Source organism: Petromyzon marinus, chromosome 80 (assembly GCF_048934315.1).
Source record: "Petromyzon marinus isolate PM22_M1 ecotype Great Lakes invasive population chromosome 80, UKy_Petmar_22M1.pri1.0, whole genome shotgun sequence".
NCBI classification, from domain to species: Eukaryota; Metazoa; Chordata; class Hyperoartia; order Petromyzontiformes; family Petromyzontidae; genus Petromyzon; species Petromyzon marinus.
In genome coordinates this window covers 10,811,862-10,829,720 of record NC_133746.1, presented here as the reverse complement: position 1 = coordinate 10,829,720, position 17,859 = coordinate 10,811,862, and the positions used below count along the sequence as shown (strand labels likewise).

General features: G+C 52.4%; 1 protein-coding gene across 3 annotated transcripts; it reads right to left on the bottom strand.

The window, feature by feature from the left end:
• Positions 1–514: 514 nt before the first annotated feature.
• Positions 515–17,748, bottom strand: LOC116958664 (uncharacterized). 3 transcript variants are annotated; one of them, XM_032981396.2, is made up of 3 exons: positions 17,668–17,748; positions 14,324–14,359; positions 515–5,987 (listed from the first exon to the last, which is right to left on the bottom strand). In XM_032981396.2, the coding sequence occupies exon 3, from the start codon at positions 5,966–5,968 to the stop codon at positions 4,283–4,285; it is 1,686 nt and encodes a 561-aa protein (XP_032837287.2). In that variant the 5' UTR covers positions 5,969–5,987; positions 14,324–14,359; positions 17,668–17,748; the 3' UTR covers positions 515–4,282. The 3 variants fall into 3 exon arrangements, with proteins under 3 accessions (XP_032837287.2, XP_075913427.1, XP_075913428.1); XM_076057312.1 differs by having other exon boundaries at positions 14,268–14,359; positions 17,668–17,747; XM_076057313.1 differs by lacking the exons at positions 14,324–14,359; positions 17,668–17,748 and adding an exon at positions 11,694–11,804.
• Between the last annotated feature and the right edge of the window lie 111 nt (positions 17,749–17,859).

Genomic DNA, 17,859 nt, shown 5'->3' with positions numbered 1-17,859 from the left:
ACATCACCATCTAGATTGACGAACTCATTTCTTTAGAACTGCTTTTTGTGTTTAGTTTGTTGTCCTTCCCCCCCCTCCCCCCCCCACCTCCGATGAGCAAAAGTTGGCTACGTACGGTGGTGCGAAAGAAGTTCAACGTACGAAAGTTGAATATCATGCGAGATTTCGAGAGACGGGGCCTCGGACGGCTCGGACACGTTCTCAGAATGGGCCAGGGGAGACCCGTATACCAAAAATTGCCCCCAAGATGGGACACCACCAGGCAAAAAGAAAACCCGGGAGACCGAGACCACCTGGCGGCAGCGATCAACCCCTCTTGGGGGGGGGGGGCGAGGCTCACGACTTGTTGCCAAGGAGAGGAAGAAGTTCGGGGAACTCATTGCGGTCTTGCGTCTCACAGGGGATGAAGAGGGTTCACTTAACTACGTACACTTGGGTTCAACCAATCGGATTGGAAGTCGCCATCCTCGGTTTGCTGCCCACCGGTGGGCAGCTTCAATCAGAATAGCTCAGATTTGGGGCCAACGAGACGTTTTATTGTTACGTTTGCAGTCTTGACGGAAAAGTCTTCGACAACCACTTTCCTGAAATTGAAAATGCGGTCATTTTACGTTGCGTCATTCACACCAATAGGACCCCCATAGCACCGTGCATTAATTACGCATGAGGGCAAAATCCCAGCGTGCAGCCACTACAACATCGGGCAAGCGAGAACCCCGACGAAGCAAGCAACGGACATGCAAAACATTCAGAAATGGCACCAAAACAACAAGAAGCACAACATTTATCGCAACAGAGAAATGGGTCGTCCGTGAGGTCTCGAAGCCTAGAAAGCTTCACAGGGAGGGAAGTGGTGGGGGCGGCAGTGGATTGGCCAAAAACTTCACAAAGGTTTATTTTTTTTAGTTGGGTTAGATGGCATGAATATAAATGTGTTCACCCAGCACCGTCACCACCACCCGACACAGCGTATATATTTTATTTCACTTTTTTTATTTTGCCAGGTAAGGTCCCCACTACCGAGCTATATTCGTAGCTCCTTTTAAGAAGCGACCTGGCTATCACAAATGACAGCAGCTCAACCGAGTAGTGGCTTATTATGTGGAAATGTATAGCAGTCAAAAACTCCTAACCAGTGGTTCATCTTAACCCCGGGGTGCACGCACCTCCTGGGGGAGCGGGATGCCCTTTCTGGCTGTGTGAGACATGGCCAGATTGTTTTTAGAAGGTATAAATCATCGAAGCGCAAATTAAGCACGGACATATAAGTACACAACTGACTTTGTTTAATATAACCTATGTATTTATTGACATACTTTTTTACGATTATGTGAACCAAAGGGGTGCAAGGCTGCAGTAAAAGTTAAGGACCGCTGCTCTAAACGCGTGATGTTGATTCTAAATGTGGAGGGTAAAAAACCGGAGGAGCCGGAGAAAAATCCACGCGACCACCACAGGGAGAACATGCAAACTCCATACTCTTTGGTTCTTTCAGGTAAAGTCACGTAGGTATAAAATAAAATAAATTAAACTACGCGACTTTACCGAAAGAACCAAAGAGTATGGATTCCTGCAGTCACGAAAGCTTCAAATCAAGATGCAAACTCCAATTATACAGCCATCGGGGTCGGAATCCAAATCACGACCTCCTGTATACCCGGCGAGGGAGGTAACATCTCATCACAGTGGCACCCGAGCAAAGTTTGTCACGTAAAAAAACAAGTGCCAATTTTAGTACCCGAATTGTAAATGCTGTGGGTCTACTCTCCAACACACACAACCGGTTAGTGAAGTAGTTCACTTAATTGGTTTTAAATTGAGCAATCGTTGGAAAGATGTTATCAACCAAGTCAAACTTTAGCTGCCTTACAATTGTACAGCCATTTCCATTTCTTCCAGTTGGCTGCGCTCATTTTCGATCACCGGTCGCCATCGCCTCTCTGTCCCCCTCACCCCCCTGCAGCATAACAAAAGGCGGCTTAATTTAGCCCCCCCACGGCCCTTCCTGCCCCCCCCCCCCTTAACCTGTATATAATCTCGGGTATCTTAGAGCTTTCTTCACTTGATACGGCAATTTTGCTGTGACGGTTTCCACCTGATGACGGAAGCTTGTGTTGCCTCCGAAACGTGATTTCATTTAGTTTTCATTTATTTTACCTACGTGGTGACTTTACCGAAAAAAACAAAGAATATGAATCCTTGCAGTCACGGAAGCTTCAAATCTAGAATTAATTGGACGAGTTTGGTTTACATGACAAACCTTACACGTTTATATTTACGCGTTCGAACCCCAAAAACCCCTTTATTATGCAATATTGGTCACGAAAGCCCTACTGCTTACTGCAGTAGAGCCCCTCTTAATGAGCACCCCTGTTAACGACTAATCACTTAACGACGGGCCTCCATAGAGCCCAACGTGTAGTATATAGTGGAGTGTATAGTAGTGTAGTGTATAATAGTGTAGTGTATAGTGTAGTGCCTCCATAGAGCCCAACGTGTAGTGTATAGTGGTGTAGTGTCTCCATAGAGCCAAACCTGTATTGTAGTGTAGTGTATAGTGGAGTGCCTCTATAGAGGCCAACGTGTAGTATATAGTGTAGTGAATAGTAGTGTATAGTGCAGTGTATAGTAGTGTAGTGTATAGTGTAGTGTATAGGAGTGTATAGTGTAGTGTATAGTAGTGTATAGTGTAGTGCCTCCAGAGAGCCCAATGTGTTCGCTTACAGATCATTCCCTTGTTAACGACGAGCTGTTGTAGGTACAGTAAATATTAATTAATGCATCGATTAATCGCGTTCCTTTTAATATGCGTTTATAATGTTAGTATCTTTACGTATTAATATCCATTGTTTAAACATAAACATTATAAAGTACTGGCTTAAATAGGGGTAACTTTCGATGCTGGCGGAACAAATTGAGCCTCTAACGTGCATTTCCTATACTCACTTAACGACCAAATCACTTAACCGACCGGTATCATGGCACCAATCACTATCGTTCAGGAGGGGTATCTACCGTATTGCTATGACGTGTGAAAACTAGGCCAAAAAGTTACGACTAATTTACACCGAAAGTGATGACCTATTTTTCAGCATATGCCTGGATGATGAAAAAAGGGCCTTTAGTTTAGATTTCAATCGTAATAGTGATGATGGTGGTATCATCATGGAGTTGATTTGTCGGACGTGAAGTCAAGGGTCTTGGGGGAGGAGGAGGGTATTCCAGACTGCGGGCGGGGGGGGGTGCATAAGAAATCTCGTCCAACAATGGTGTTAAGCTTTTTAGTTTTTTTCGATCCGCGTCGTTTATACCCCCTCCTTTTTCTTTTTGGTTCGTTCCAATTAAACCAATTAAGACTTTGCATTCCTGCCCGGAGATAACCCCCTCTCCATGTCATCGTTTCCGTCCATCTTCATTTACTTGTTCCCGTAGCACCGCACCGCGCCTCCGATCAACAGCGCAGTTTGGCGGCCACGGACGGCGCGCAAAGAAGTTCAAACGTCGGGTACGTAGCGAGACTTTGGGGTCGTGTCAACCTTCCTTTCTTAAGGAGTCCCCCACAAACTTTCTACCATGTAACCGACAACTCCACACTCGGGTTCTCGACAAGTCTGGCTCGTTCGTCTCGTTGGTAATAATTATTCTTCTCTTCCCCCGACCTGTCGACTTTCCGGTGGCTCTAAATCTTCCTTTGAGTATCTTGCTCCTCTTCTATCCTTTTGTAACGTCTCTGCATCGATGAACCACAACTCCCCCTTCTCTCTTCTACAGCATAGCCCCAAATCCCTGCCCACCAATACAAAACTCAAGGTCGTCCAAAATGCCACTGGCCAGACTTCAAACTTGCGCGTGAAAAACAGGGTAGCGTTCTCGCCAATTCTCGAGTGCCTTCACTCGTTCCCAAATCGAACTTATTTCGCAGCACCGTACGTAGCCAACCGCACTCATCGGAGGTTCGGGAGGGTGGGACAACAAACTAAACACAACAGGCAGCAGTTCTAAAGAAACGAGTGTCAATCTAGATGACGATTTAAACGTCGGTAGCTCCAAGTGGCCTCATATCGGAAGGAAGAGAGAGTTCCAGATGGCTGCAGAAGACGCAGGATCTGCAAGCGGCTCGCGGTGATGATGCGGTGACCACCGTCTTTGTTCGACGGTTCGCCAGAAGCCGCCGCCGCTGCTGCTGGTGTGAGGACGACGACCGGAGAGTTTGCGTGATGACGGTTCATGCTCCTCGACAAACTCTGCCGCCGTCACTTGCGCCCAGGGCAGAACCTTCGGCCTACGTGCACCCCAGCTGCGCCTCACCGCCGGGGCCCTCTTCAGGTTCCTGCTTCACACTCAACGGCGAGATGGACAAAGCTTGACCTCCGCTTTCCAGCTTCACGCCCGCGAGCGTCTCACAGCCGGCGCCTTCCTCGGCTTCCTGCTTCACGAGCGACCACGAGAGGCTAGGATCCTCGCCGCAGGGTTCCACCTTCACGCCCGGCCACAGCCCGCAGCCAGAGCTCCCCTCCCACTCCTGCTTGACGACCACCGAGGAGACGGAAGCGTCTTCGGCTCCGCTTTCCACTTTAACCGCCGGGCGCGCCTCGACGCTGGCGTCTTCTCGACGTCCCTCTCCTTCCTCTTTTTCTTCCCCCTCGAGTGCTGAAGGGGTCGCCGCCGGGCTCTCGTCTTCGAGCATCACCTCGATCTCCCCGGCACGACTCGCCCCTCGGCCCCGCCGGTTCGGAGGAGCCGAACCGGCGGGTGTCCTCCCCTGCTCGCACGCCGGCGGTGCGGCGCCGGAGTCGTCGTCGCAACCTTGGCCGCGGCGGCGACGGCGGCCGCGCCTCTCTCTCGCGTGGACCCTCTGGTGGACGAGGAGGGCCCCCGACTGTTTGAACGCCTTCCCGCACACGGCGCACGTGTATGGCCGCTCCCTCGTGTGCACCCTCTTGTGCACGCGGAGGGCGCCCGACTCCGCGAACGCCTTCCCGCACGCGCCGCACTCGTACGGCCGCTCCCGCGTGTGGATCCTCTGGTGGACGAGGAGGGAGCCCGACTGCGTGAACGCCTTGCCGCACACGTCGCACCCGTAGGGCCTCTCGCCCGCGTGGATCCGGGCATGCGTGCGCAGGGCCCCCGAGTCCGCGAACGCCCTGGCGCACACCGTGCACTTGTAGGGCCTCTCGCCCGTGTGCGTCCGCTCGTGTATGCGCAGGGCGCCCGACTCGGCGAAGGCCTTGCCGCACGTTGTGCACGCGTACGGCCTCTCGCCCGTGTGCGTCCGCTCGTGGACGAGGAGGGAGCCCGACTGAGCGAACGCCTTCTTGCAGACGGCGCACGCGTACGGCCTCTCGCCCGTGTGCGTCCGCTTGTGAATGTGGAAGCCCCCCGGGTGCGTGAACGTCTTGCCGCACACGTCGCACCTGTACGGCTTCTCGCCCGTGTGGATCCTCGTGTGCGTCGAGAGGGTGCCCGGGTGGGCGAAGGCCTTGCCGCAGGTGGCGCAGCGGAAGGGCTTCTCGCCCGTGTGGGTCCTGTGGTGGCTGCGCAGGTGCTCCGCCCGCGTGAAGTCCATGCCGCAGACGCTGCACCGGTAGGGCTTCTCGCCCATGTGGACCCTCTGGTGCGAGAGGAGAGCCTCCGGGCGGGCGAACGCCTTGCCGCACACGTCGCACTTGTGGGCCTCCCCGTCGCCGTGCGCCGTCTCCTGGTGGGCGCGCAGATCCGCCGACCTCGCGAACGCCTCCCCGCACGCCCGGCACTCGAACGGTTTCTCCCCGACGTGCGTCCTCTGGTGGCCGATCAGCGCGACCGGCTTGTCCGTCTCGTACGGGCACAGGGGGCACCGGTACAGCACGGGCGCCGTGCGGCCCCTGTGGCGCTTCATGTGGTCGTCGAGGGCGGGTGAGCTGACCACCACCCAGTTGCAGACCGGGCAGCAGATCCTCGTCCCTCCTGCTTCTCCTTGCTCGCTCATGTCGTCTGCCTCGGCGGTGCTGGGGGGGGGCGGGGGCAGGGAGTGGGAGCACAACAACAACAAAAAGAGGGGGGGGTAAAGAATCTGTGCCTCCGTCCTCCCGCGTTCACCGCCGAATCTCGGAGCGCTCGAGCTGGCCTCGGCGTTTAAATGTTTACCTACGTGACTATACCGAAAAAAAACAAAATAATATGAATCCTTGCAATCACGGAAGCTTCAAATATAGAATTAATTTGTCAAGTTTGGTTTACATGACAAACCTTACACGTTTATATTTACGCGTTCGAACCCCAAAAACCTCTTTATTATGCAATATTGGTCGCGAAAGCCCTACTGCTTACTGCAGTAGAGCCCCTCTTAATGAGCACCCCTGTTAACGACTAATCGCTTAACGACGGGCCTCCATAGAGCCCAACGTGTAGTATATAGTGGAGTGTATAGTAGTGTAGTGTATAATAGTGTAGTCTATAGTGTAGTGCCTCCATAGAGCCCAACGTGTAGTGTATAGTAGTGTAGTGTATAGTGTAGTGTCTCCAGCGCCATTGTCTTTTACAAAGACGTCGTTGCTCGCCTGCCAGAGGAGCGTAGCGACACGACTGCCGCTCACTCTACGGTAGCTGGGAGCCGTGCCTCTGCCGCACGCCCTCTCCCGCATCGCCTTGTGTAAGGGGAGCTTCGGCAGTTCTTCTGACCTCCAGATGTTACTGATAAACTTAATCTATTTTAGTCTTTCCTCCGTGTCGAAGGCTCGCTGCTGGCAGGAGGTCATGGGATAGACCCAGGTGCCATGGGTTGACTGAGATGACTGGTAGATGCACCAGCTGTGCCCCCTAATGTGTCAACAAAGATCCCCCCTATAGCATTAATAGACTGTAGGCACGGCACACGATGGGGTGGGTGGCCAGCACCACGCCCGTCCAGCCGCCTTTGTCTCCCTAGGGACCATATTTGCACATTGCATCAGCTACTAATTTGAGTCTGATTCGACCTAGGTGAGGCCCAGGAACCGGTTCAGATAATCGTCACCGGTGTTGGCCGTGAGCGGGAATCAAACTCGGGTCACCGGGTTCATAGTACGGAGACACATACACACGCAATCAGAATCTGTTCATCCTGGAGAAATCCAATGAGCTATAAAGCTATACTCTTTGGTTCTTTCGGTAAAGTCACGTAGGTAGAAAAAAACAATCACGACGTTTCGATCGCAACACAAGCAGTCGTCCTCGGGTGGAAAGAATAATCCAGCAGTGGAACTGCTGAACCAGCGAGAGAACTTACAACAAGAGGTTAAATACAGTGGTACCCCGGAGATGGAACTTAATTCGTTCCAGAAGGCCATTTGAACACCGATTTGTTCGAACACCGAATTAATTTTCCCCATAAGAATGAATGTAAATGACATTAATTGGTTCCAGACACAAGAAGTTTACAGTAATTACATGCATAAAATCATACACAAAAACAAGAAACAATAAATAAATGGAATAAATGAATAAATATATAAAATAAATGAAATAAATGAACATTGAACTTCACTTTACCTGTAGTAAGGAGAGTTTATGGCTTGAGTTGAAGGTGGTGAGGAGGAGGAGGTGGTGGCGGTGTTATTGTTTGGAAGGCGAGTCCTATACGGTAAAACCTTTGTCCGGGCAAGCGTCATGCACGCTGCTGGCCATACGCGGCTCAGCCGTGTACAGGTTCTTTCAATTTTGATTTAAAGCTTTCGTGACTGCAGTGATTCATATTCTTGGTTCTTTCGGTAAAGTCACGTAGAAGGGAAACAACAAAATAATAAAAATATAAAACAATACAATTCTCATCATCAGGTGGTTTTCACACCTGATGATGATTGCTTGTGTTGCAGTCGAAACGTCGCGAGAATTTTATTGTTTTATATTTTTATTATTTGATTGTTTCCCTTCTACGTGGTGACTTTACCGAAAGAACCAAGAATAGGTTCTTTCAAGTCGCGATTGCCCCGTTCGACCTCCGAATTTCGTTCGGGGCAAAACAATGTTCGGAAATATCGTTCGAACACCGATTTGTTCCGATTTCTGGTGTGTTCAATCTCCGAGGTTCTCCTGTATATATCTATTATTCAATTCAAATCAAGATTCAGCTATGAAGCTCTTTGTTCACAGATGTCCAGTAGGGGCACGGAGTCAGAACGTCACAACAACACAGTACAAAAACACGATAACAGTGCCAAAGTATAGGATAGGTAAGAAAATCACAAAAAAGTAAACCATTTTTATTGTTACCAGGCAAGCTCTGTAGTGGCTCTTTTTCAGAAGCCCTGACCTGGCTTTCACAAATGATAGGAGCTTAACCAAGCAGTGACTTATCACGTGGATATTTATAGCAGCAGCCAAAGTACTCTCAACCCAGAGATACACAGAGACCCAGAGAGATATGTTGGATATCGAGTCTTTTCCAAAATTAAGATTAACAATCATATTTGCCGTTATATATCATTCTTTTTTTAAGTGACAAACAAGTAATTAATCAAACACGTAAGCCAGCCACACACGAAAACCAGATGCCCATCGTAACAGGGCCATTAAACCAGAAAATCCAGGAGATGAGCAATAAACAGTAATAAACCATTATGAGACCTCCTTTGCCAGTAACAAGACATAGGAATAGGTTTTACCCTTTTAACTGGCACAAAAACTGACACCTTTATTCAAGGCATCATTTTTGCAATAACCACAACACAAGCAGTTATTGCAAACATGATGCCTTGAATAAAGGTGTCAGTTTTTGTGCCAGTTAAAAGGGTAAAAACCTATTCCTATAGTAATAAACCAGTCAAGGGAAGGGTCGACACAAACGCGCACACACACAGACCACGCCCCCCCCTTCACTGCGCAGAGTGTAATTATTTTTGAATATAACGGCATTCAAAAAGTTCAGTCAAGGCAGTCAAGACGGATCAGCGATTCAAGACGTCGACAAGACGACCAGCAGTCGCAGCTAACGGATGGCTCCAAGGAGCGCGAGCCTCGCTGAGCAGCGAGGATCGCTGAGTCGCGATGTATCAACGAAAGTGAGTCCAGGCAGGGAACTAAGTATCACTCGAAACTTTATTCCTACATCAAGTGCCAGCCATACAGCAGCGGAAAGAGCCTGTATCTGCCAGCACGAGCAGCCAAGCCGACGCCTCGAACGAGAACATACAGCAGTGGAGAGAGCCTGCTTACAGCACCGAGAAGCAAGCGCGTGCGACTCGACTCACACAGCGGCGGAAAAGCTTGGCCAGCCGCCAACAAAGTGTCAGCATCTCCACAGAGAGAGCGCGCGCGACGTGGCTCGAATCGGCAGCGGAAAGGGCGCGCGCCGGCGCAGCTCATCCAGCAGTGGAGAGAACTGCTGTCAGCGAACCAGCACGGGCGCGTTCGCGCATCTTCAGGGAGAGGGAGCGCTCGCCATCAGCACCAGCGCTGAGAGGGCAGCGGGCCCCGCACTCGACACCCATCATCGTGCGACGACGGCGACTCATCCAGCCAGCGGTGGACAGAAACTGTGGCAGCCTGTTCGTATGCCCCTCCCCTCCCCCACGCTCCCCCCTCACTCCCCCAACCGCTACACAACGCACAAACAACGTTGTTTTTTTTTTACAAGGAATGTCAACCTAGGCGTTTGCTTAACGGAAGAAATCAACAACACTCATATTAAAACATACAAGAAGACTCATGATAAATGTGTCAACTATTAGCTGATAAGGATCTCAAAGGGAAACACCGCCACCCATTGAGTTACATTGATAAGGTCAAATTAGAAGTATATGAGTTATTATTTTTCTCTCTGCATAATCTTGCTGGTATCCTTGAATGAAATGACGGATCTATGAACGCATATTTGTGCCTTTAGAATAATAATGGTTTGAGTGTCTTTTCAGATGTCATTGAGTTGCATAATAATCAATCGTCCTACTGGTTAACAACGTGACAAGAATTTGCATTAAGGGTCGCTTATGATCAATGACCGAGTGCCTTGTTGTGTAACAATTCAAGCATACGAATTTACGTATGATAAAGTCCAGGTTTTTGTAGAATAGTTTGCATGTTTTAATCTCTCAACAACCGATCAATTGCGTTACGCGTCGGGAATTAACCACAGGTGCCGTTATCAAAGTGAAACAACGCAATCGTGATGGTCACCGTGTTAATGCTGTGTTGAAATTCCGAGATCGAGAGTTTTCATATTATCCAAAAATTAAAGTTTAGCTAGAAAATAAAATTGATTAAAGCAGGAAGGTTGAGTGTGATTCTTTCCGCGATTCTGCATAAGATTGTTCTGCGAATGAGATCTGAACCTTGAGGGGACCTATCACTAATCCATAACCCACACATAATCAATAAACGTTCAATCGAAGATAATCGTATCCTTATTGATAATACGGAATTAAATAACAAGTCGAGTTGACTCTCTCTCATTCACGCTCACAATACCTGCACAACTGCATACGATTAATTGCGTTGTTCCAATTAATAACCAACCTTAGTCACCGAGGCTGGACCTAATTATCATAACGACCTGCATTATCATAACCACGCCCACTCGCACAAAGTAATACGATTATCTCTCGAATTAGCATAATTTATGTGCATAATTACACAAAATAACATAATTTCGGATAAATTATGCAAATTTCACATTTCATTTAGTTTTCATTATTTTCATCACATTTTCGCACACCCACATATACAAAAGATAGATACAGACCCACAAATTAAACTAATTTATATTTTACTGCTACCAAGTAAGGCCCCAGTGAGCTATGTAGAAGCTCTTTTTCAGAAGCGACCTGGCCATCACAAATGATAGCAGCTCAAGGAAGTAGTGGCTGATCTCATCATCAACTTGTGGAAATTTATAGCAGCAGCCAAATATAGGCGTCAGGGTCGGGATCGAACCCACGACCTCCTTGTATACCAGGCGAGGGAGTTAACATCTCCCCAGGTCGCTTACTGAAAAACAAACAGCTGCTTAGCTCGGTCGGCCTTTCCTGGTAAGATAAAATTAGTTGAGTTTCCAGCAGTTTAATTAAAAGTGGAATCCAACAGTCGATACGAACATTCGGATGGTGCCGTCAGCACGGACGTGGCGGAAGGGAGCGGAGGGTTAATGTTGAAGGTGGAAATTAAATAGCGGGAGGGCGATAGAGAAGAAGGGGAACATTTAGACAGAGCCTTGATGATGATGAAAAATACGAGACCTCATCAGATCTGCCAGAGACGCCATGAGGCATACCTTCCAGGTTGGAATCATCAATTGAATGTGCGTGAAGCCATCAAAAGGGTATGGTGGCTGTGACAATTCTAGCTCGGGAGAATCCAGGCCTTACCTGGTGTAAATGTTTTTTTTAAATGTTCATTAGAATCTAACAGTCGATGCAAACATTCGCCGATGCCGTCAGCATGGACGTGGCGGAAGGGAGCGGGGGGTTAATGTTGAAAGTGGAAATTAACTCTGTCAAGTGAGAGGTAAAACAAGAGAGTGGGAGGGCAACAGAGGAGATGGGGTAGAGCCTTGATGATGATGATGATGAAGACTGCGAGATCCCATCAGATCTGCCAGAAACGCCACGAGACGTACCCATCAAACGTTTATTGGCTGCGGCAATTTTAGCTTGGGAGAATTCAGTCCCGTACCCGGTGTTATTTTTTTCTTTTTTAAATTTACCAAAAAATGTTTTGCTTTTAACAGCTTAAGAATATACCTGCCGCCGGACCGCTGCGTCTCCTTCAACCACGGTGCCCTATAGACCTCCCTGTAGGCCTGCCAGCGGGTCGATTTCCGCGAGGCGACCGACGGCCGCCTGGAACATCGCGAAGCACTCGGACAGCGCCCGCGTCGTCATCCGGCACCTTGGCGGCGGCGGCGGCGGCATCGTCGCTTCTTCCTCTCCTTCCTCTCTTTCCTCTCCTTCCTCTCCCTTCGCTTCCTCTTCCTCCTCGTCGTCCTCCTCCACCGACGGCCCCTCCTCGGAGTCTCCGTGCGGCTCCATCAGACTCCTCGAGCTCCGCCTCGGTGAGATCCCGCGCGCGTGCGACTCCAGCAGGCGCTCCACGTCGCGCGCCTCCACGTCGGCGAAGCCCTTGCCGCCGACGCTCCGCGCCGGCCCCGCGATCTTCCCCGCCTCGTCGGCGATGCTCGGCGGCGGGGTCCCGCGCCGTCGGTGGACGACGTTCCGGAGGCCGAACCGCCTCTTGAAGTTCTCTAACCAGCCGCGGCTGGCGCCGAACCTCCTGGCGGCGGCGGCGGTGGCCGCGGCGGCGGCGGCGGCTTCTTCGCCGCCTTGGCGACCCCGGCCGCGTCCCAAGCGGCCGTAGAGGCGCCGGGCTTTCCCGCGGACGGCACCGGCGCTCGGCGCCGCCCGCCGCCGCGTCTCGTCCTCGATCCACGCCCCGGGCGCCGCCTCGACGCGCTCCACGAGGGGGTCACGACGGGCGACGCGCGGCACCTTGGCGCTCGCGGGCGCGCTCGCTCGCCCTGATGCGCCCCTCCAACTTGCGGATCGAGCGCACGGTCGACTCGTTGGCCCCGTAGCGGCGGCGCTCTCGCCGAGGGCGAGGCGGTCCAGGAGCTGCGCCTTCTGCAGGAGGGTCATGACCCTGCGGGCCCTCTTCTTTGGGGGGTGGGGGTCGCCAGGTCTCTCGCCTTTCGTCACCGACGATATCACGCCTACTCAACTTACGCTTGGGTGCCATGGTTGCTGTAACGCTTAGCCTCACTCACGCACGCACGCGCCCACCCACCTCACCTTTCGGGGGGGGGGCGGGAGGGGGGGTATTGATAAGCAGCACGCACGGATGTGATTAATCGACGGTTTAATCGACTAACTGCGACGGTTGTTGGTGATACGGCAGAAGAAAAAATAATCCCCGCACCTCCTCCGCGTAGTGAGACAAATCTCGGGGCGCGGGTGCAAAATGGTGACCGCGCGAGGGTGTTCATGCGCAGTCACGGCGCTACTTTCCTCGGCGCCCTACCCCCCACCCACCCCACCAACCCCTCCACACTTGCCACGCCCCTCCCCACCCTGCACACCCCACCGACCCCGCCCACCCCACAAACCCCTCCCCACTTGCCACGCCCCTCCCTGCACACCCCACCGACCCCGCCCACCCAACAAACCCCTCCCCACTTGCCACGCCCCTCCCCACCCTGCACACCCCACCGACCCCGCCCACCCCCACAAACCCCTCCCCACTTGCAACGCCCCTCCCGACCCTGCACACCCCACAAACCCTGCCCCTCCCACCCCACCAACCCCTCCCCACTTGCCCCTCCCCACCCTGCACACCCCACCAACCCCGCCCACCCCACAAACCCCTCCCCACTTACCACGCCCCTCCCCACCCTGCACACCCCACCAACCCCGCCCACCCCACAAACCCCGCCCCTCCCACCAACCCCTCCCCACTTGCCCCGCCCCTCCCTGCACACCCCACTGACCCCGCCCACCCCACAAACCCCGCCCCTCCCACCCCACCAACCCCTCCACACTTGCCCCGCCCCTCCCCACCCCACAAACCCCGCCCCTCCCACCCCACCAACCCCTCCCCACTTGCCCCGCCCCTCCCCACCCTGCACACCCCACCGACCCCGCCCACCCCACCGACCCCGCCCACCCCACAAACCCCGCCCCTCCCACCCCACCAACCCCTCCCCCACTTGCCCCGCCCCTCCCCACCCTGCACACCCCACCGACCCCGCCCACCCCACAAACCCCGCCCCTCCCACCCCACCAACCCCTCCCCACTTGCCTTGCCCCTCCCCACCCCACCGACCCCGCCCACCCCACAAACCCCTCCCCACTTGGCACGCCCCTCCCGACCCTGCACACCCCACAAACTCTGCCCCTCCCACCCCACCAACCCCTCCCCACTTGCCCCTCCCCACCCTGCACACCCCACCAGCCCCGCCCACCCCACAAACCCCTCCCCACTTACCACGCCCATCCCCACCCTGCACACCCCACCAACCCCGCCCACCCCACAAACCCCGCCCCTCCCACCAACCCCTCCCCACTTGCCCCGCCCCTCCCTGCACACCCCACCGACCCCGCCCACCCCACAAACCCCGCCCCTCCCACCCCACCAACCCCTCCACACTTGCCCCGCCCCTCCCCACCCCACAAACCCCGCCCCTCCCACCCCACCAACCCCTCCCCACTTGCCCTGCCCCTCCCCACCCTGCACACCCCACCGACCCCGCCCACCCCACAAACCCCGCCCCTCCCACCCCACCAACCCCTCCCCACTTACCCCACCAACCCCTCCCCACTTACCCCACCAACATAACCGCTGCGCCACCGCTCCCCCAGCGCTGTTACTCGAATCTCACCTCCTGCTCAGCTGCTGCCGGAGTCGAGTTCACGGCCTTTGACACACAGACACACGGAGACAGATAAGACACACAAAGACAGATAGACACACAGAGACAGATAGACACACAGACACACAGAGAGACACACATAAATACAGATATATACACGTAGACACAGAGACACACACAGATAGACAGATACACACAGAGAGACACAGATAGCCATATGCACACAGACACACAGAGACAGATAGACACACAAACAGATAGACACACAGAGACAGATAAGACACACAGAGACAGATAAGACACACATACACAGATAGACACAGAGACAGATAGACACACAGAGACAGATAGACACACAGAGACAGATAGACACACAGAGACACAGACACACAGAGACAGAAACACAGAGAGACACACAGAGAGACACACAGAGAGACACACAGACACAGATAGACACACACACACACAGACACAGAGACAGATAGACACACAGACAGACACACAGAGACACACATAGACAGATAGACACACAAATGGACAGATATACACACAGAAAGACGGAGATATATACACAGAGACACACACAGATAGACAAACACACACAGATAGACACACAGTGAGCACGTGATCGAAAAGACAAAGATGCCCCCCGTGTAGCCTCGAGCAGACAGTCGGGGCAAGGGCTTTATCAGTAGTGAGCCCGGCCGCCTTTGTCTCCCCGGAGTGACAGGCCCCTGGAGGCGGACAGCCTCCTCGCACAGGGACATCGATAGACGAGAGATGGACAAGAGAGATGCAGACACAGCGGAGACACTCAGCCACAGACAACAGATGAACTCAGACAGACAGACAAGAGAGAGGCTCAGACAGACACAGACAGAGAGAGACACAGACAGAGAGACTCGCACAGACACAGACAAGAGATGGGCTCACACAGACACGGACAAGAGATGGACTCAGACAGACACAGACAAGAGATGGACTCAGACAGACAGAGAGACTCACACAGAGAGAGACTCACACAGACAGACTCACACAGACAGACAGAGAGAGAGAGACTCACACAGAGACAGACAAGAGAGAGACTCGCACAGACACAGACAGAGAGAGACTCACACAGACACAGAAAAGAGAGACTCACACAGACACAGACAGAGAGAGACAGACACAGACAGAGAGAGACTCACACAGACACAGACAAGAGAGAGACTCACACAGACAGAGACAGAGAGAGAGACTCACACAGACAAGAGAGAGACTCACACAGACACACAGAGAGAGAGACTCACACAGACAGAGAGAGACTCACACAGACAGAGAGACTCACACAGACAGAGACTCACACAGACAGAGACTCACACACACAGAGAGACTCACACAGACAGAGACTCACACAGACAGAAAGAGACTCACACAGACAGAGAGACTCACACACACACACAGAGACTCACACAGAAAGAGACTCACACACACAGAGAGAGACTCACACAGACAGAAAGAGACTCACACAGATAGAAAGAGACTCACACAGACACAGAGACTCACACAGAGAGAGACTCACACAGACAGAGATAGACTCACACAGAGAGAGAGGCTCAAACACAGAGACTCACAAAGACAAGAGACTCACACAGACAGAGAGAGAGACTCACACAGACACACATAGAGAGAGACTCACACAGAGAGAGACTCACACAGACAGAGAGAGACTCACACAGACAGAGAGACTCACACAGACAGAGACTCACACAGACAGAGACTCACACACACAGAGAGACTCACACAGACAGAGACTCACACAGACAGAAAGAGACTCACACAGACAGAGAGAGAGACTCACACACACACAGAGACTCACACAGAAAGAGACTCACACACAGAGAGAGAGAGAGACTCACACAGACAGAAAGAGACTCACACAGACACAGAGACTCACACAGAGAGAGACTCACACAGACAGAGAGAGACTCACACAGAGAGAGAGGCTCACACACAGAGACTCACACAGACAAGAGACTCACACAGACACAGGGAGAGACTCACACAGACAGAGAGACAGATAGACAAACAGACACACAGAGACAGATAGACACACAGACACACAGAGACACAGACACACAGAGACAGACACACAGAGAGACACACAGACACAGACAGACACACAGGCACACATAGGCAGATAGGCAGATAGACTCACACAGACAAGAGAGAGACTCACACAGACACAGACAAGAGAGAGACTCACACAGACACAGACAGAGAGAGACTCACACAGACAAGAGAGAGACTCACACAGACACAGACAAGAGACTCAAACAGACAAGAGAGAGACTCACACAGACACAGACAAGAGAGAGCCTCACACAGACAGAGAGAGACTCACACAGACACAGACAGAGAGAGACTCACAGACAGAGACAGAGAGAGACTCACACAGACAGAGACTCACATAGACACAGACAGACAGAGAGACTCACACAGACAGACAAAGAGACTCACACAGACACAGAGAGACTCACACAGACACAGACAGACAGAGACTCACACAGACAGACAGAGAGACACACACAGACACAGAGAGAGACTCACACAGACAGAGAGAGACTCACACAGACACAAACAGACTCACACAGGCAGAGAGAGGCTCACACAGACAGGGTGAGACTCACACAGATACAGACATAGAGAGACTCACACAGACAGAGGGAGAGACTCACACAGACACAGACAGAGAGAGACTCACACAAACACAGAGACTCACATAGACACAGACAGACAGAGAGACTCACACAGACACAGGGAGAGACTCACACAGACAGAGAGAGACTCACACAGACAGAGAGAGACTCACACAGACAGAGACTCACACAGACAGAAAGAGACTCACACAGACAGAGAGAGAGACTCACACACACACAGAGACTCACACAGAAAGAGACTCACACACACACACAGAGACTCACACAGACAGAAAGAGACTCACACAGACAGAAAGAGACTCACACAGACACAGAGACTCACACAGAGAGACTCACACAGACAGAGAGAGACTCACACAGAGAGAGAGGCTCACACACAGAGACTCACACAGACACAGAGAGACTCACACAGACAGAGAGAGAGACTCACACAGACACACACAGAGAGACACACACAGAGAGAGAATCACACAGACAGAGAGACTCACACAGACAGAGAGACTCACACAGACAGAAAGAGACTCACACAGACAGAGAGACTCACACACACACACAGAGACTCACACAGAAAGAGACTCACACACACAGAGAGAGAGACTCACACAGACAGAAAGAGACTCACACAGAGACTTACACAGACAGAAAGAGACTCACATCGAAACGAGATCAACAGCGGCTCGGCAGCCGGGGACGGGGGAGTCGTGACCTCACTTCCCCCGCGCGACTCCAAGACACGGACGTGACGTCAAACACTTGCGAAGCGAGGGACGCCGCCGGAAGACGCGGATGAAAGGAGGGGGGGACAATAGAAAAGTGACGTCACGTCACGAGCATCCCGCGCACTCG